The sequence below is a fragment of the Ceratotherium simum genome, chromosome 2 (genome assembly GCF_057802395.1).
Source record: "Ceratotherium simum simum isolate JZ-2026a chromosome 2, ASM5780239v1, whole genome shotgun sequence".
NCBI lineage: Eukaryota > Metazoa > Chordata > Mammalia > Perissodactyla > Rhinocerotidae > Ceratotherium > Ceratotherium simum.
This window is the reverse complement of record NC_141901.1, coordinates 78,287,321-78,307,585: the sequence shown is the minus strand read 5'-3', so window position 1 is coordinate 78,307,585 and position 20,265 is coordinate 78,287,321. Positions and strand designations below refer to the sequence as shown.

The window sequence follows — 20,265 nt, the reverse complement described above, 5'->3', positions numbered from 1 at the left end:
CTATTTCTGCATAGATTACATCATGTTCACCACCAAAATACTAATTACAACCCATCACCACACAAATGAATAATAGAATATGTATTCTTTGGAGATTGGCTTCTTTTGCTCAAATTATGTTTGGGAGCAGCAGATCCAGCTGTGCAGCAAGTGGAGTTCTTATCTTCTTCGAGAAGGCAAACATTCCTTCTGCAAGAGCATTAGTAGGTCTCCTGCCTGTGTATGAATGAATTAATCTTACACTATTTTCTTTTATAGCCAGAGGGCAGGATGAAGGTAGTATTTCCCCAGGGGCATGAAGGGCATGATGGAAAGTGTGGGAGAAAAACTATAGAAAGGGCAGGTTGCTCTAAAGAAGTATTTCTAGGATATGATTTGATGCTAAATATCTTTAGGAATTTGTTCAAATCAACCTAACCTGCAGAACCCTAGCCATATCAACGGTAAAATGCAGTAATAATATGTCTTCCTTTCTTCCTTCCCTATATTAAATATACTCTGTGTTAAATGTGTATTAAATGTACTCTGTATTAAATGTGTTCTGGGCTTTGTTTAACAGAGAGTTGCTAAAGTCTTCCTAGATGGATGATTTCATTTAAATACACAATACGCACACCATTAAGTCTACTACAACCCAGACAGGTATGATGACTATCTCCATAGGAACCCACTTCATTAACCAAGAGTAGATTGCAACCCATTACAAAGTGTTTCAAATGCAATAAGACTACCCAGAAATTCTTGGGCTCTGAGCTCTGCATGAATATATAAGAAGTGGTTTTCAGACTGTGAAGGAAGCAAGTACTCAGCAAGCAGTGACAGATGTGGGAAGTAATCAAGCTTTCAGTGTGAGGCACAGGAAGGCACAATTTTCCTCCGTTTAAATGCCATGCCCTTCAAAGAGACGCCCAAGTGGCCAGGGGCTTCTCTACAGAGGCAAGACTGAGACATCAAGATTTGCAAGGCAAAAACAGATATCTGGGACCAAACTCACATCTTCCCTGAGACAGGTCAGATCCTGGATCAGCAAAAAATGGGAAGAGGGGGATAGGTGGAGAGAGGGGGATAGGTGGAGAGAGGGGAGGAGAAAGACGAAGCTCAGCTAGAACAAATCCATGACAAGATAATTAGGGAAGCCTTTCCAATAGAAACAGAATGAGTATGGAATAGGGTGGGCAACTGGGGAGAGGAGAATCAGGGCCGAGGAAATCTGATTCTGAAACCATGGAGACCCTGTTCAAAATGCTTTATCACCAGATCTCAGCATATTCACCTGTGAAAGGGAAACAATAAAACTGATATGCTTTCATTACTTGCAAATGATGTATTTGTCTCTATCTGTTTGTCTTCCTGCCTCTCTCTATCAGTATTTATAGCTCTAAATTAGTAGTAGGACTTAATCCACTATCAATTTTATTGATTGTTTTAATACAGGAGCCAAAACTGTTCTCAAATAAATAAGCAGTTCAGTCCACTAAATCTGAATTTCACCGACCCACCTAGTTCCAACCTGAGAACAATGCCCTCATGGAGATCTCATTATTCTTCAGTTCAGTTTGTCCTCCTGCTTTCACTGCAAGGTAAGAGGACCTTTTTGATGCTAGGAACATGGCAGGTGGGCATTTGCCAACTCCACAGGCCAATGGTTTAGGAAGCACATTTGCTGATGGAAAATACATTCTCCAAAGAAAATCTTTCTAGTCAGTGAGGATTATTTATAGCTTCTAACACAGAAGGTTTCAAGTATACAGGGAACATCATTATTAACACTAACTCAAATGAACTCTACAGGAAGGAGGACTACAAAGTCCTCATAGGATGCCCTTAAAAGATGTGGCCTTAGAGAACTTGACAATGGGAAGGGAAGGATGAATGGAGAAAGGGGAGTGAGTTACCAAGGCAACAATGGGACTTGGGGCTTGGCTTTCTTTTTCCAGGTCATCAGTGATCCTCCTTTCTTCCCTCTTCAATTTTATTTTTTTGCAAAAGGAATGATGGTCCAACATCTCTGAAGCAATACAGACCCTTCTGCTCAAAGTCCTGTTGGTACCCAGATTCCTGCTTTATGGAGATAAACTCATCCTCCTCCTCACTTTTAAGTCTCTACCTCTACTGACTTCACCTGTCCCACCCAGCTGTATCTCGAGGAGGCCACAAGAAAACTCTTTATTAGTTGGACTAGTTTGCTCACATCACATGTATGTACTTCATTCAGTCTTTGCTTATACCATGTCCTTACTTGGAACACTCTCTCACTGAATCCCACTCTGCCAAACACTTTAAGACCCACATCTAGCCACATTTTTCTCCATGAAGCTTTCTCTGAATATCTAGCCCTAAAGGAGCTTCCTCCTCTCTGAGTAGCAGTTAGGGCTATTTCCTACAACGTAATGCTAGTTAACCATATTGTATTATCTCTTAGTTTGTTATGCGTTAGTTTCTCCAGACTGTCTGAGTTAGGAACCTATTTGAGTTAGTGACCTATTGTGTTAGGGACCAAGCTATTTGAGTCAGGGACCTAGTCTACCCAGAATGGCAGATAGAGCTACTTTTTCTCATTTGTCTATCCAGAGGAAGTACTTTCTGCTAATTCACACAAAGGCACAGTATAGGACAGCTTCAGCCCTCTCTTTCTCTTGTAATCAATTTCAGACACGGGTAGACTAACCCAGCTGCCATGGATAGACACTACAGTCAGTCCCTAAGGAGAAAAATAATCTTCCTAGATCCTCTGAGTGATACCATTTATCACATCCTTTCTTTAAAGACATCATTTTTTTTTTTTTTTTGGTGAGGAAGATTAACCCTGAGCTAACATCTGTTGTCAATCCTCCTCTTTTTGCTGAGGAAGATTGGCCCTGAGCTAACATCTGTGCCCATCTTCCTCCACTTTGTATGTGGGACACCTGTCACAGCATGACTTGAGAAGTGGTGCGTAGGTCCGCGCCTGGGATACCAAACCTGCGAACCCCAGGCCGCTGAAGAAGAGTGCGCAAAACCAACCACTATGCCACTGGGCTTGCCCCAAGACACCATTTTTTTTATATGTAGAAAGTTGACTTAGCCTTCTAGAAAGAGCAGAACAAAAGACATTCTCTAAAGGAAACATAGAAAAAGCCACCAAATTCAAATTCTGAGGCAGATTGTTCTATAACAATTGTTAAAAGTCCTAGAAATGCAATCAAAGATACAGTTTGAGAAAAGAAGACAGAAAGGCCAGGTGAGCTGGCTGAAGAAGTTGCCAATAATGCAGAAGGGAAATTCAGCAACTGGGAGGCAATGATTGCTTCCCAGACAAACTACATCAAGTCTAGCATTGAAGTAGAAGAGTAAAGACCTGAAAGGGCAAAAAAATAAATTGGGCACCTTGGGGCACACAGATTTCCTCTCTTTGCCCAAGAGGAGTTTCTATCTTTGGTCCTTTAGTAAGTCATCTATGTTGCTGTGCAGGACCACCTGAGAGGAAGGGGCAGTAGTCCCAGCCCACCATTTAGTATTAGCCTCGTGACCCGGGGTGAGTCACTTGATCTAGTTCTCATCTGCAAAATGGAGATAATACCACCTCTCACATTTATTTATTCATCCATTCACCAGATATTAATTAAGGGTCCATTATCGGCCAAGCACAAAGGAACTCAATGGTGAGCAAAACAGACATGGTCTTTGCCCTTATGGAGCATCCAGATCATCTCACAGGGTTCTTAGTTACAGAGAAGGAAAGTGTCTTTGAACTGGAAAGCACTGTGACAATGGAAGGTATTCTTCATTATCAATGACTTCCACTCTTGATCTAGCTGTGTGACCTGGGCAAGTCATAATTTTTCTGGGCTTTCCTATTCTCATCTGTGAAATGAGAAAAGTTCCTATCCTAAAATTTAAGTATTCCAAATGCAAATGAAGAAGTTAAGATTTTTAGGTACTTCTGAATCATAGCTTTCTAAAAGATTATTATGAAATAGTTCAGGCATACAAAACGATAAGAATAATATAATGACCCCTTGTATACCAACTACTCAATTTAAGAGATAAAACATTACAAGGAACTCTTCTGGTGGCCGGTCTTCCTTTTCCCCAGAGGAAATAACTGTGATAAGTGTCATGTTTATTATTCTGAATCATGGCCTTTCTAGGAAACCTGGTGTGTGAGTAAGAATGGTTTACCAGTGAAGAGTTCTTCCCATACTTAAGTGTTCCAGGTTCCTAATGAATGTGAGGTCACCACAGTGTACATCAGAGAAAGCTCAAGTACCAGTCTGTTCTCTCCCTGCCACTCCTGCTTGCTGCCCACCTAGTAGACAGAATTAGAAAAACCATGTGGCAGGCATTGCCTATTGCATTTAGAAGGAGCACAGTTTTGTATTTACCTTGAGGGCCTTCTGTGCTGATTCACTGGATCCAATTGCGATTAGGTTAGGCCCAGCCATGCTGCAGAAACTCTTCAAATGCAACGCATCAGCCACCGGGACAGTGGAGACTGCATAATCCTATGCATGTAACAGAAACAAGCAGTTTGGCATTGTAGAATAATTCTAAAACCTATTTAAACCTGTCTGAAACATGCCTGCTCCTCTGGAACTGCCAGGAGCTCTAAATATCTGGAAGAAAAGCTGGGACCCACAGGTTTTGGTATTGCCAGTTGAACGAAGACTGCTTCTATGAAAAAGGGGCAGAGCCTCCTTCCAGATGTGTGACTGTGTCAACAGCTTCCCTGGTTGATCTATGGAGTGGGCTACTCTGGAAGGATGTGTCTGAATATCCTGTGCAAACTAGAGCCTCATGTCTTCATGGGGAACAGAGCTTCTTGGGGATTACCTCCCTTCCTGAGCAGTTTGGTGAGTCAATCTATTAATGATCAATAGAGTAAAGGGACCTTGAGAGGATGTGTGTGCAATACCCAGCACAGCTTCCAGCACTTAGTAGGCACCCAAGTACAGCGGATCCTTGATTCCAATCTGAAAACTCCACATTTCATGTTAGAATCCGTTGGGTCTCCAGGTTTTTTTTTTAAGTCATCAATTGTGCCAGCAACATCTGCCAGGTGGTTGTATGATTATACACTGGGAGAAAACTGAAGATATCCATGGTAACTTTGTCTGTTGCTGCTCTGGTAGCCCAATGAAGCCTGTTTATTGAGAAATTTGAATTTGATAGCTTCTAAAACGTTTAGCAAACATACAAATATTAGGAATTATTTTGCAAAGCTGATGACACATAAATACCATTATTCATGACATATTGATGCAATGGATCTATGAATATTTATTAAGTAATTACTCTGTGCCAGGCATAAATTACTCTTTACCTACCTTAAAAGTATCAGCCAAGATTTCAGCACCTCGTTGATTTGTCCTTTTGGAAAGGCCCACAAAAAATTCTCTGCCTATAATAAATGTCATGGAACATAGTGAGTGGGTGGCACCAGTGACGGCGCACTATTTTTTATCTATAAATAACGACCTTAAAGCCTCACACAGTTCTTTCCTACCACAGAGGGCAGTTCTACTTGTCCTCTGATCCCTACCCTCCTTACACAAATATGATTTCAAACTACTGCCCTTAGAGATAAACTTTTTCAAATTCATAGAGGCGGAAAGTAGAATGGTGGTTGCCAGGGGCTGGAGAGAGGGGGAGGTGGGGAGTCAGTGTTTAAGGGGTATGAAGTTTCAGTTTGGGAAGGTGAAAAAGTGCTGCAGATGGATGTGGTGATGGTTGCACAACAACATGAATGTAGTTAACGCCTCTGAACTGTACGCTTAAAATGGTTAAATGGTAAGTTTTATGTTATGTATATTTTACCACAATAAGAGAATAAAGTTTTTATTTAGGAAATAATATAATTAAACACATTAATAATCTGTAATCAGAAATTAAATAATAGCAATGACAAGTTAGCAGTGCTTCCTTTTTTTCCCCCTAAAAGAACAATACTAGACACTCTTGATGAAGTCGGATTCCTTTTCTTCCAATGCTGATGTAAGGGCTGAAGAAACCATCTGAGAAAAGTGAATTTAGTGCTGATGGGTCTTTAGGTCTGACCTCTAAGAGGTATCTTTAAAACTATGCATCCCTTTATTTCAAATCAAAACTTCAAAAATGCCTATCTACAAAGTACTAAAGTTTAGGAGGACGGAACTTTCTACTTATTTGGCTTTTCTGAAATTCTATAATTTTTCTTCTCAGAAGGCAAAATACTAAATAAAAATGGTCTCCTACTTGTAGGCAAACAAACAATTATAGTGGATAGAGTTAGGCAATACATAAATATGGGGATTCCTATCTTCCCTTAATTCTTTGGAAAAGAATTCTACACGAAATGTGGAAAAAATATTCAAAGAGAAATCAGTATATTTTGCCCCAGCACATTAGTGTAAAGTATAAGAAGAGTGGCCACGTAGAAGGAATTGCTTCACAGACTTTACAAATGTTAACTTTAATCTTCATGACGTCCTTATAAAAGGGGTAAATGACATAGGTCAAATGATGTTATGATAAATTCCAATGGCTTATGCTGTTGGCAGACAGAGGAATCTTTTGTGGCACATTGACAGTGTTTTGGTAATGATATGATGGTGTTGTCCTTTAAGAAAACTCACCACATACAAATTAAAACTTAAGTAAGGGAAAGGTCTTTTACTTGACAAAAATATCACTCTATTAAAAAAGTCAGCTGCGATTAAAAAAACATCAAATTTCTTTAATTATTTTAAGATAAAAATAAATGTATAAATTAGATTTATGCACAATTTTTAAGAAAGACATTTAATGGATTAAGCAAATTTTAACAAATTTATAATGGGGCTTGCACACTATTTCCATTTCAAAAGACTAAAGTGAGATAGGAAAGTACAAGAAAAGCAAACTTTTAAAAAGTAAGTTGGACTTCTATTTCTGGCAGTATGATGAACCATATCCCATAGATGGCTTTTCTGATAAAAACAACTAAAGTGCTGGAATTGAAATATTAAAAAAATTTTCTGGTTCTTATTTTCTCTTTTGTCATTTTCTTCTATACCAATTCACCCTCTTTTTCTTTTCCTTCCTCACCTCATTCTTTTATAGGAGAAACCAGGTCATTTGTCCTAGTGACTATCCTACATTCTGGATTTGGCTGATTGCATCCTTGTGTATCATCGAACATTAAATTGTTCCTTTATTCTTTGTATTTTCAGAAAATGGATAGTTTCATGTAGATGCTTAATTAGATTCTTGTCCAATTTTTTTTTTTTTGATAGGACCAACGCAGAGATGGGGCTTTACTTCTATGGCATCACATCATGAGGGACATGACTGACTGTCACATTTTGAGTGATACTAGAATGATTGCGTGTTCAGGTGGTATCAGCCTGATTCCTCCGTTATAAAGTTCCCCATTAAGCTTTCACATAATCGTTTGAACATCCTTTGATGACCATTGCACAGTTCCATTATTTTATTAGGAATCTACATTTATTGGCTAGAATTCTAAAAAGAAAAACTTTCCTCAGTCAAGTATTTGGTCTACTTGAAACAGAATTTATAAAGGAAAGACAGGCTAAATGCTTGAGTCTTTCCCTCACATGCCAATTATCAGAGTAATGAGTTGGTGTCCCAGCCACTTACAATAATGACCAATATGTTTTTTTAAAAAACTCCATTATCCGCTAATGAGTCAAAGAATAAATCATAATGGAAATCAGAAAACATTTAGAACTAACAATAACAAAAATATTCATATTAAAACACGGAGGATTCAGCCTAAAGCAGTTGGAGGGAAACTTCTATAGCTTTAAACGCTTACATGAAGAAGACGAAAGGTTCAAAATCAAAGAGATAAAATTCCAACTCAAAACGTAAGAAAAAAAGAACAGAATAAAAACAAAGAAAGTTGAAGGAAAGAAATAAAGATAGAAACAGAAAGAGGAAAGGAAACGTACAAGAGAGAGGGTTTAACAAAGACAAAAGCTGGTTCTTTGCAAAGATTCACAAAATTGACAGATACTTGGCAGGAAAAAAAGAGAAGGTACAAATAAACATTATGCATGAAAAGAGGACATGGCTACAGCTGCTGGGAAGCTTAAAACTGATACTGAGAAGATATGAATAATTTTATACCCAACATTTGGAAAACTTACATAAAATAGAAAAAATCTTAGAAAACAGAACTCATCAAAGCTGACTCAGAAAAACCTAAATAGTCATAAAATCATTACAGAAATGAAATTAGTCTAAAGTCTCCCCACAAAGAAAGTGCCAGGCCCACAGGGCCTGTTTATAGCTAAGGTCTACCAAAGTTCAAGGAATTTACAATTCAAATACTACTGATTTTAGTGAATAGAAGAATAGGAAATATTCCCTAATACATTTTATGAGGTTAACATAACTCTTTTACCAAAGCCAGACGAGGATAAAAAGAAAGAAAAATTACAGGCCACAGAAATAGAAGTCTTAAACAAAATATTAGCAAACTAAATCTGTATTAAAGATCTAAACTGTCTTAAAAAGAGAACATATCATGAGCAAGTTTGATTTCACCCCAGGGATGCAAGACTGGCCAAATATCAGAAAATCAATTAACGTAATTAATCACATGAACAGGTTAAAAAAGAAAATCATATAATCATCTCATTGAAGCAAAAAAGTTTACTCTATCACCTGAAATTCCATTTCTAGGTGTTTACTATAGAGGAAATCTTATACATGTCCCCAGGAGACATACACAAGAATGTACACAGCAGCCCTGAAAGTAATCGACAAAAACTGGAAAACACTCAAATACACATGAGCAGTAAAATGAGTAAATATATCGTGGTATATTCTTACCAGGATATACCACACAGCAGTGAAAACGAGTGAGCTACAGCTGCACGCATCCAATTAGATCAAAAGCAGAAAAATCACACCAGAGTTCATACAGCAGGACCGCCATCAAATAAAGCTATAAAACCAGCAAAACTAAACAAAATATAATTTAGGAATATACATATTGAGGTAAAACTCAAAGAAAGACAAGGCAGTGATTAACACAAAATTCAGTGCAGTGGTTACCTCAGGCTGGGAGGAGGGAGAGGTTGGGACTGGAGGACCACCTGGGGCTTCTGGGGTCCTGGCAATGTGCTATTTCTGAAGCCAGGTGGTGGGCCCAGGTGCTCCTTTTATAATTGGTCTTTAATTGTACATAAACATTTTATAACTCTTTTTTATATGCTCCATAGTTCATGAAAATAAATAAATAAAAGTAGATGTAAGTTGATGTTGTCTATTTAAGAGAAATAGGATTGAAACAATTGCTGCTAGTAGCTGCTCGCCTGACTGACAGATTTCCCAGCGGAACCAGAGTTGGAAAGCTGCTTTCGTTCTGTCCGTTTCCTGATGAATTATTAATGAAGCTCTGAATTACAGAAGGAAGAGGACAGGGAACACATGGAAGGCTTTACAGATTTTGTTTCTTACCCAGCTCAGCTTAATCCAAAAATTGAGTGGTGGTGGTAATAGTATATTGTGTATGTAATTAATGCCACTTGAACTGTACATTTAAAATGGTTAAAATGGCAGATTTTATGTGATATACATTTTACCAAAATAAAAAAAACAAATTGAGAAGTAGGAAATAAAAGGCAGGACCAGACATTGGGTGTGAATGAGGTGCCAAGAAGATAAAGCTCTTAATATCCCAATGCCATCTCAGTTTCGAATAAAATAACTTTTAAGACATTAATGTAAGTATTGAATACTACAAAAAAAGGTTTACAGTTAGTGTCAAAGGCAAGCCTCGATGCTTAGTACCTAATTAGAAGCTGGGGCAAAAACATTAGGCTTCAGATGCTAGGCAAAGACCTTTGATCAAAGGAAGAAATTCCTAGTATAGGTAGTACCATGAACTGAAAAGATTTTAGGGAATCTTTTCAGCTCAGCTGTTAAGATAACTACATGGCTGTGAACACAGCTTGTTTTAAACCATACTTCAAATATTATCAGTACCTGCTTAGAACAAGTTATTTATTATATGGTTATGTTCTGGTAAAAAAGAGTTTTATTGTAAGGAAGTGTGATTTACACATCTAGCTTTTCACAAAAGCCTATTTTATAAGAGAAACAGGCTGTTGTTCTGTGTTGCTAAAAAGAATGAAAGTGCCATCAATGGGAGACACAAAGAATATTCTAAGGGGAACTTACTAGGCAGATTCAGAGAATGCCTGAGTCTGCTTGGTCATAACCGGAGCTGAAAATGCAGCGTAGGCCTTCCTGACTCCTTGTTCTGTGTTCTTATGGCTCAATGCGTATGCACACCAACCTCAGAGGCAGGCCACTGCCTATGTCAGTGGTAGCACAGGTTGTACAGTGCACAACTCCAGGGGATACTATGCACACAACCTATGATAAGAAGGGCGCCCCCTGGAGCTCGGCAACACAACGGCCCCACCCATAGGTATGTGACACTGAGCAAGGAACTATTCAAACGTCACAGGACAAATACTCCTCCTCCTCCAAGAACATTAATTATATCAAAATATAAGTAATACAAAACATTTTTATACTAAAATTAAGACTGTATTTTGTCTATATACACAGGATTCAACATAAAATTCACATCAGCTAAAATGTTAGACTTCCAAGAAGCTTCGTGCTTTCAGTGGGCCATTTGGGGCTACATTCCCAAACACCTGGCGACCAGCCTCTGCTGTTAGGGCTACATCTGTGAAACAGGTATTTATTCTCTGACATTTAAGGGAAAATAATCTCTCACTATAAATTAAAAATTACTATTGCTTGTCGCGCTTATCAGTATAACTAGAATAAATCTGGGGATCCAGATTTTAGCACATGACTTTATGAAACAATAATAATATGATCATAAAGAGTTGAAAAGGTTAAATGCTAAAATATCATTTCTTTGGTAGTTATAACATACCCATTGTAAAAACTGATTCCAGTTAGATCAATAATAATATTAGCTGTTTATATTTTGTTGAGTTCTGCTGTTATTCATCTGGCATTAAGCCTAGTCAATTTGCACTGAAATTATTTAAATTCATCTTGCCATCTGGGAAGAAAATTATTTGTAAATGACACATCTTGAATTCAGAATCTTTAAATACAGACCAGGTATACTGTCACACAATGCAAAACCATGCAACCTATAAACTCAGAGGAAGATAGTAGACACAACCTACAAAATGACATGTATATACTGATAACATTCTTGTAAAAATATGCAAATACACATATACAAAAGGACATACACCCAAATATTGAAACGATTATCTTTGAATGAAAGGTCATTTTTGTTTTTTTCTCTTTTGTGCTTTTCTGTATTTTCCAAATTCCCTGCACTTAGCATTTTTTACTTTGGTAATTAAAAAAAAAAAACACTGTAATTAAACAAGTGAATGTAAGCCAAGTGTTAAAAATATTTTTGGATAGAAAAAAGTAAATATAATTATACCTGTGAATAGGACATCTCCACCATCTAAGGTTGCATTTTCATCTTTCATCTCTACTATATTGAGCTGAAGTTTTTCTAACGCTTCTTTCACCATGTCAACCTGTTGAAAATAAAATGATTCAGATTAATATCCTACCATTTTGTAACAGGAAAACCAATCATCTAAAACTTCTGAAGACTGAATCATGCTCCCATGTACACACATACACGCACACCCTTGTGAATATATAAATATACATAGTATGGTTTGGATTAGCCATGATCATTTCCAAGAGAAGAAATTACCTATTAGAAATTGTCCATTTTGTCCCCTTCTGATCTAAGCTCAAGTCAGTATTATAGTCCCTTTTCCTGTTGGAAGGCTAACTAATTAGGACACTGCTGGAGGCTGACTAGTTAAGACACTATTGAAGGCTGACTAGTTAGGACACTGTTGGAAAGGTGACTAGCTAGGGCACGTGAGTCAAGAAAGGTGGGAAGGCAGAACACCCAATCCTCTTACCCTTGCCAGAAAGTACAGGACTTAATTTTAAACCTTAAGTCAGTCAGTCAGTCAGAATTGTACGCACACAGAGTAATATGCGGAAGGAATAGCAATAAAAATAATCAGTAACTTGAAATCTTAGCCCACAGGACAGTCATTGCCTTCTATTCAAACATTTTCTAAAATGTCAGAACATCTAAAGCTTCTCTGTAAATCTGAACTGTTATTTAAAGTTAACCTAGGTCCCTAGAGGTGATTAACAAATACAATAATTGTAATCAAAGCCAAAAATATTTGAAAATGAATTTCAGGGACTTTCTATGATTCCAGGGTAGAGTCCGAAGCTCAGAGAGATTCTAGGCTGACCTATGGAATACTTCCAGTGAGGTTTACTTTAATACAAGAAAAAAAATTAAGGCATAACAAACGCCCTTTAAAGTTTACAATTTAATCCAAGTCCCTCTAGTAGCTCAACAGAACAATTTAAATATTTCTGAAGGTCTGTGTAATCTTTAACATGATAAAGACACACACGGAGAAGACATGAATAGGGGCTGAGGGAAAAACAAGAGATCACATGACACTGGGAAAAGCAGGTAGTTCTGCCAAAATACAGCATGCCCAGTACACAGGGTGAATTGTCAATGAAGAGTTTAGGAGACAAAAATATAGCCGAGTAACTTCTAAAGTAATAAAAATACAGAAATAGGTTGACAACAAACCTGACATTCATGCAGTCAAAAAAAATTAGAGAGGACACAAAATAAAATAAATACATCATCTCATCCTTGTCCTGGAACTCATGTAAAAGTTCCATGAACCAGAGTGACTCAGAATAATAAAAAATTATTTCCATGGACGAAATAGTCTTAATGTTGTAATAAATGCATCTAGTGACCTCTTTTAATAGCAGAATAGGTTTTTCTATGTAATGGGAAGTGGAATTGTTGCTATAGCATAAAAAGGAAGCAAAACAACATTTACCGTGACTTATTGGGCTACAGTGAAAATGCACAACTGTTTCCTCCTGGCGTCTGCTTCTGTGTCCATGGAAAATTCACTGAGTTTAGAGAGAGAGCATGGGAACTGAGCTACTGTTACCTTTTGTTTCTATTACAAATGCTACTGCTTCTATTATAATTTAACATTTCAAAGATTACTACGAATTCAGTAATAACATGTACTTTGGTCTGAAAAGTTTATATGCAATATCTCAACTCAGGAACCTTATTCAACTCTTAAGAGTTTAAAGAGAACAGAAGTAGGGAGACTAATATATATGCCAGTTTCAGAAACATTGCACTTCTTTAAAAGTCCTATGTCTTTCAAATTAAAGTTTTAGAGGATAAAATGCTTGTGGTTTCTTAAAAGTTAAAACAGCTGCACTGACACGAAAAACCTGGCTTTTGTGCAAGGGCAGTACTTTTTAAAAAATGTTCAGTGACATCTATATAAACAAAGTCATCAGGATAGGATACCACAAACATTGATGATACTATATTACTTTCAGAGTTAAGGGTATAGACAAGTTTAAAATATTTTAAAACTCAAGTAAACAGTTTTGAGATTTGCAGTACCATACAGCATCAAATTGCAACGTTAACCACAGGGAAGTTTCTGGAGAAGAAACAAGAGAGGCTGAATCCGGAGACTGTCCATTGAGAACTGCATGCTCTTGGCACAAGGGTTCCATGAAGCAGACAAACTCAGCTGCAAACAGGGCCCGGCATTGCCCTGACACACGGACCCACAGCAAGCCAGCTATTCAGGCAGTCAGAACACTAAATATAACTATAAAGTGGAATTTTTGCAGGAAAAGATCCAAACCATGAGCCTTCAAGAGACTGCCCATTCTGCAGTTACATAGCCATGGTTAATGTTGACTTAATTAACTTCCAAGAGGGAAAAAAAAAACCCCAAACAACACACCCACCTTTCACTAACCTTGCACAGTGGAACTTAGCATTACTCAGGGTGGAGAGAAACCGTCAGAACAAACAGTATTAATTCCAAAGGCTGAGTTGAATGGGTCAGTTTAGCCCATGAAATTAGAAATCAGAAGGGTAAATTAGAGAAATGACCTTAATTAATTAAAAATTTAACTACATAATTTTCATACTTTAAAGATTTACAAGAACTTTCTTCCTTCCCTTTTCACGCTACATGCATTTTGTTTCATTTTTTTACTTTTACTCCCATTTCTTTTTGCCCCATCTTTTCTCCTCCCACCCTTTGCTACAGGTTCCTTCCCTGACCACAGCAGGTTCAGACCACCTCTGCTGCTTCCAGTCATCTAACCCACACGTCCTTCTCTGCAAGAGCTGGTACTAACTTCGAGATAATTCTTCCCTTCCTCCCCCCAAGCCACCCTTTCTTTTTTTTTTTCCCCTGGAGTACTAATGTCAAAAAATGTAGAGTTGTTGGGGTTAAACATTCACAGTCACTTCACTGGGAACGTCTGTATAACGTAGTGTTATGATCAAGGGCCTGGGATTCAAATTCTAGCTCTGCTACTTATTAGCCAAGTGACCTTAGGTTGTCGAACTTTCTGAGCCTCATCTTTCAAAGTTTTCTCATCTTTTTTTTGAGGAAGATTGGCCCTGAGCTAACATCTGTGCCAATCTTCCTCTATTTTGTATGTGGGATGCTGCTACAGCACGGCTTGATGAACGGTGTGTAGGTCTGGACCTAGGATCTGAACCCATGAACCCCAAGCCCCTGAAGGGGAGCGTGCAAACTTAATCACTATGCTGGCCCCAAAAGTTTTCTCATCTTTAAAATGGGTGTTTAGTCATAATAGTACCAACTTCCTAGGCTCCTCCTGATCATTAAATACACGTAAAACACAGCACATAGCAATTGCTCAATAAATATTGGATATGACTTTTACTATTTTGATGAATACCAGCTTGTATGCACCTAGCGACAAATATTTGTACTATGAAACTGACCCACAAGAGAAAGCTGTTGATTTTTCTTACATTTGGACAAGTTTCCTGTGTTTTACTACCCCTTTGACAGATTCCATCTGCTTTCCAGTGAATTAAAAATTATAGTCTTTTCTGCAAAGCCAATGTAAAGTTAGAGCACATACATCGAGGGCACATTTAAATTTAAATCATTCCAATTTGATTTCCTTCCAGGTCCTGTCAGGCTATGTGGTAGATGTCTTGTATAATCTCTGCTTTGAAATAGCCCTCTGGAGGTACTATGTCAGGTGGGAAGTGGGCCTGTCTGGTAAGATGTTCCACAGGACTCAAAACAGTGTCAGCCAAGATGATATAGAAGGATTATAGTTACTGAAGACATTAACACTCGAAAGGACCCAGAAAGTCTAAAGAATTCCCCTTTTTTCTCAATGCCTGGTCTGCTTTTCTGTTCTACTCTCTTCTTATCTTCTTTTATGGCTCTCGTTTCTGTTCCCTCATTTATCCTGTCGTGTTTACATCATCATTGTGTTTTCTCATTTCACTCTTTTTGGGTTCTCATGGTGAATGGAAAGATCCAGGGATTTGAATACAGGCTCTATCACTTATTAGCTATGTGACTTGGAACGAGTTAACCTCTCTGAGCCTCAGTTTCCTAATCTGCAAATGGGATAACGTTTTTTCTCTAACAGGGATTATGTGAGTAACAAATAAGCTAATACACACAAATCACCTAGTTTAGAGCCTGGAACATTGTGCTCAAAACCAGTAGTTGCTGGTGTCATTATTATTTTGCCTTAACTCCGTGCTTGGTTTGGATTCTGGCTACCTCTCAAAAAGAAATAAAGGATAAAAACATACTATTTTCAGCATTAAATAAAACATCTTTTGATTTCAGCTCTCCTTTTCTTCTTGCAAAATCTCCCCCAAACCCCAAATACCAAAACAGATATATAAAACCTTATACATTTTTATGGGGAAGCTATGTGTATTCATCATAGCTTGCAATAGCACTGTAATTAGTTTAATATTCTTTATTAGGATGTCAATATTTTCCAGATGGCCCTGTCCAGAGTTGACTTTTGCTGAATACTTTCAACACTGCCCAGCGTGAATGTTCCACATCTTCACTTTGGATGTTGTGAATGTGCTCATGAGGCCTGATAAACAGTTCTGTGCTGTGGCTCCATTAAGAACCCACACCAACCTCTGTTTGCCAAGCTGCATTCCTGTAGCTGCTTCTGCTCAATGGGCTGCCAGATGTTAGGACTACAAACAAGGCCCTTGGTGTTGGCTTGCCTGTGGCCAACGTGTCTCAGTCCCCACAGTTCTGCCAAGCACTGGGAGCCGTGCTGTCAACACTACCACCACTACATTTTCAACGCCCATTTAAAAGTTCCGAGTCCCTTTATAACTCACCATATCACAAGAGCTCTAAAATTACAGTGCTATCCTATTCATACTCTTATCTAGCTCTAAAGAGCTGAATAGCAGCAACATAGCATTGTGGATAGTGAGATGGTTTCATTTTCTCAACTTGTCGCTGATTTTGTTTTGCCTTTTAATGTTAAGTGTGACATGTAGATAATGCTGAGGAAGCCACTCAAGAAGCTGATGTGATGTCTCTAGCACATCAAGGCACAGCTGGCTTGGAGCTCGCTGAGGCATCAAAGTTACACTGCATTGTCTCTGGTCACACTCAAAGGCCACATTTCATTTGTTGATGCCACCTTAATGTTCTTTGTTAATCTGCACATCTTTGGTTACTGTGGCCACTTGGACTAGTACATCTGGCTGATTTTACAATACTTAATATCTGTATCATGCTTTCACATATATTTTATCATTTGATCAACATTTCAGTTCAACAAGCACTTAGTTAATGCCAACTCTTTTTTTTTTAAACCAAGCTACAAAGACTAAAAAAACAAAAACAAAACACAGTCCCCGCCCTTGGAAGTTAACAATCTAATGGGGGCAGATAGACTTTGTGAATATATAGTGACAATAAAATGGAATATTTGTTGTGATGCTCACAACAAATCAAAAAATAGAAAGGGTAGGCATTAGTATGCCCATTTTACATGAGTAAATTGAGGCTACGGGAGGTTGACTTATTGGCCGAGTCAAGCCTCCTGAGCCCATCCCCATGTTCATGTTCATGTTCGCTACACTGCATGATTACCATTCCCCCGAGGTCTCATCACGGAGCACAGCTCACATCAGAATTGGAGCTCATACCTTCTGCTTTCCAACTCTGTACATTTAAGACCACTAGGTATTACAAGATCTTATGCCAAGGTGACTTTGGATTCTATGATCTCTTCATATCAGAGATGAATGACATTTCGTATACAAGGACCTTAAGATACTAAGATGCAGTGTGATTAAAATGGTAAGTATACGAATAGAATGTATGAATCACATCAGGAATGTTCACCGTGGAAGGCCTGAATATTAATTACTATCCTTTAACTTTGGGATGCCTTGGGTTTGTTCAGTGGTTCATTTCTCAACTTTTCCACATTTGCTGATTAAATTACTAAAACTAACCAAAACTACCCCCCCCTCAAAAGGATCAAAGAGTGGTTTAACATGCTAAATGACTCGGTCTTAAAAATTCCTAAATAAAAACATATTGGAATCCTCTTCTATACTCTAATTTGAGGACAAAGCTCTTAGAAGGAATTTAGTTAGCAATGATAATAGCAAACACTTACATATATGTGCCAGACACTCTACTAAGAACTTATATTTAACTTATCTAACCCTCATAATCTGATGAAACAAGTAAAAACATTATTTCTGTCTTACAGATGAGGAAACTGAGGCAGGGTAGGTGACTTACCCAAGATCTTACAGAGCTGAGCTCTGCACTTAGAGAGTTTTGCTCTGAAGTTTCCTATACAATTTGTCACTCACAAAAAGATAATTTAGATATCTATTATGCAGTCAAATGAAAATGAACGTTAGAAGGACTGTGAGATCTATAACACTCTTAAAAACAGATTATGTTCCCTTTAATTTATTTGTTTGAACAAAAATGTGGACTCAGACATTCTGGAGGAATGGAGGGACAAAGATTACAAATTACAGCAATCTAAACTTAGGTTTGGTTTCTAAAGATCCAAAATTCTTCTTTCCCAAGCATACACAAACTAAAGCTAATGAATTTTGGGAGCCACTACTTCATTCTCCCAATTTCTAGATCAGATTATGAAAAGGAGTTATTTGTGAAAAAACCTTTAAACAGTCAACAATGTATTTTATTTACAGTGAGATTACAAAAGCATATAGACATGTAGACACACTCCAAACCAATCCAAAAAATCTGGAAAGATGAGAAGGGTTTCTACCACACTGAGAAGTATGGTAGGCAGAATTCTAAGATGGTGCCCAAAACTGCCCCCCCCCCATGTACATGCTATGTGCAAATCTCTCCCTTTGAGTGTTGGAAGGACCCGTAAATATTTTAGGACATCACTCCTGAGATTAGGTTACATTTCATGGCACAGGTAAAGATATTTTACAGATGTAATTAAGGTCCCTAGTCAGTTAACTTGAGTTAATCAAAATGAAGATTATCCTGGGTGGGCATGACCTAATCAGGCGAGCCCTTAAAAGAGAGTTTAAAGGTCGGAGATGGAGGAAGTCACAGAGATGTTCTCCTACCAGTCTGGAAGAAAGCAAAAAGCCATGCTGTGAACTGCTGATGGAGGGGACCTACAGGTTAGCCTCTAGGAACTGAGAGCAACTCTCAGTCAACAGCCAGCAAAAGACAGAGACCTTAGTCCTACAATCACAAGGAACTGAATTCTGCCAACAACCTGAATGAGCTTGGAAGAGGACCTGAGCTCCAGATGAGAACACAGCCCAGGCAACAACCAGGCATGCCGTGTCCAGACTTCCAACCTATAAAACTTGTGAGATGTTCTAAGCTGCTATGTTTATGGTAAGCTGTTACACAGCAATAGAAAACTAATACAGAAAGCCCCATTTTAAACAGATTTAATTTTTACAAAAGGTATTTGTAAAGGCCTTTGGTCTGAAGCAAAAAAGGTGAACTAAATATTCATTTCCAAGTTGTTTGTTCAGAATATGGTACAGCAGTTCTTAAGATGTTCCTAAGAAATTCCCAAGAAAAAAATGTTTTAAATGAGTTTAGGGTCCCAGACCCACCAACTTCCTTAATCCATTATTTACTGAAATGTTGTGCAGTTATATTTTAAAATGCATAAAACAAGTTACAATATTTTTTTTTTAGTTACTAATCTAATACATGCTCATAAAAATCAAAATGACAAACATATGTATGTAAATAGTAATACAAAAAAAAAAAAACATGCCTTGGGATACCCTAATCTTATTCTCAGGTTCATTCATTTAGTAAATATTGAGTGTCTATTGTGAGTTAGACACCATGCTAGACAGTGGTCAGTGGCCATCAAAAAGTAGACATGACCCCTGCTGTACAGTGCCCTTAGAGTGACAGACATTAAACATTCACACAAGTCAATATACAGTTACACATTATAAGGGCTATGAAGGCAAACTACAATGTGCTTTGAGACCTCAGATAGAGGGCATCAAAGAAGGTCACTTGGAGAAAGTAACATTTAAGCTAAGATATCAAAACGTAAATAGTAGTTATCTATTCCTGCTGGTGGGTTATCTGGAATTCTTCTGTAGAAACAAAAGGGCTTTCTGGATGATCTTCAGATCATAAACAGCTCATCTTAGTCTATGAAAAATTAATGAAGGGTTTACTGTATTAGTAGAATGTTCAATAGAACTAGAAATTATTTAATACATTAAAATCTTCAAAAGTTACCAGAGTCAAGTAAATGTTATTAATCCTGTAATTATTCTGGGAACTCATGATATTTACACGATGGTCAACGTGTGTGAAAGTTTTAGAATCCCTAGTTCATCTTCCTCTTATTGAACTTTTATAATAATAACTGATACATGAATAAGATCTCTTGAAACATTTCCCACAGACTATTAAATATCCATTGCATGTTTTTCTCATTGATTTCTTGGATTTCTAAACTCTGGTTTATTCTACTGACAAGTTCCAAAAATTAACCAGAATATTTAGCATATTGGTTTCCATATTTATAAGATAAGGGGGCAGAGCTTAAAAATGAAGTCATTTCCAGCTCTGGATTTCTGAGAGTTGTAGTCTCAAAACAATTTTTGGCATTCATAAATGTGACTCTAACTGTAATTCTATTTCCCTCCCATAGAGTTTACTGAAAACATCACAGATGGTTATTCATGAGTAAAATATTTTGGTGTTTAACTAAATTCAATCAGAAGCAAGAGGCTGGGTAAATGGATGGGGAAAGAAAGGACAAAACCAAAAGTGGATTAAAAAAATCTGAGAGGGATGGGAACCCTTAGAGGTGAACAGAAGGATTCTGCTGCAG

The 20,265-nt window shown here is 37.7% G+C and overlaps 1 protein-coding gene across 2 annotated transcripts in view; it reads right to left on the bottom strand.

Moving 5' to 3' along the window:
- The window catches only part of DDAH1 (dimethylarginine dimethylaminohydrolase 1), a 131,106-nt gene that overhangs the window by 27,576 nt on the left and 83,265 nt on the right, over positions 1 to 20,265 (bottom strand). For both annotated transcript variants that reach the window (XM_087448247.1, XM_004431563.3), the window contains exons 2-4: positions 11,423 to 11,522; positions 5,307 to 5,380; positions 4,365 to 4,484 (exon numbers count right to left, since the gene is read on the bottom strand). In XM_087448247.1, coding sequence (XP_087304373.1) covers positions 4,365 to 4,484; positions 5,307 to 5,380; positions 11,423 to 11,516 — 288 coding nt within the window. In that variant the 5' untranslated portion in view covers positions 11,517 to 11,522. The remainder of the gene's footprint in view (positions 1 to 4,364; positions 4,485 to 5,306; positions 5,381 to 11,422; positions 11,523 to 20,265) is intronic.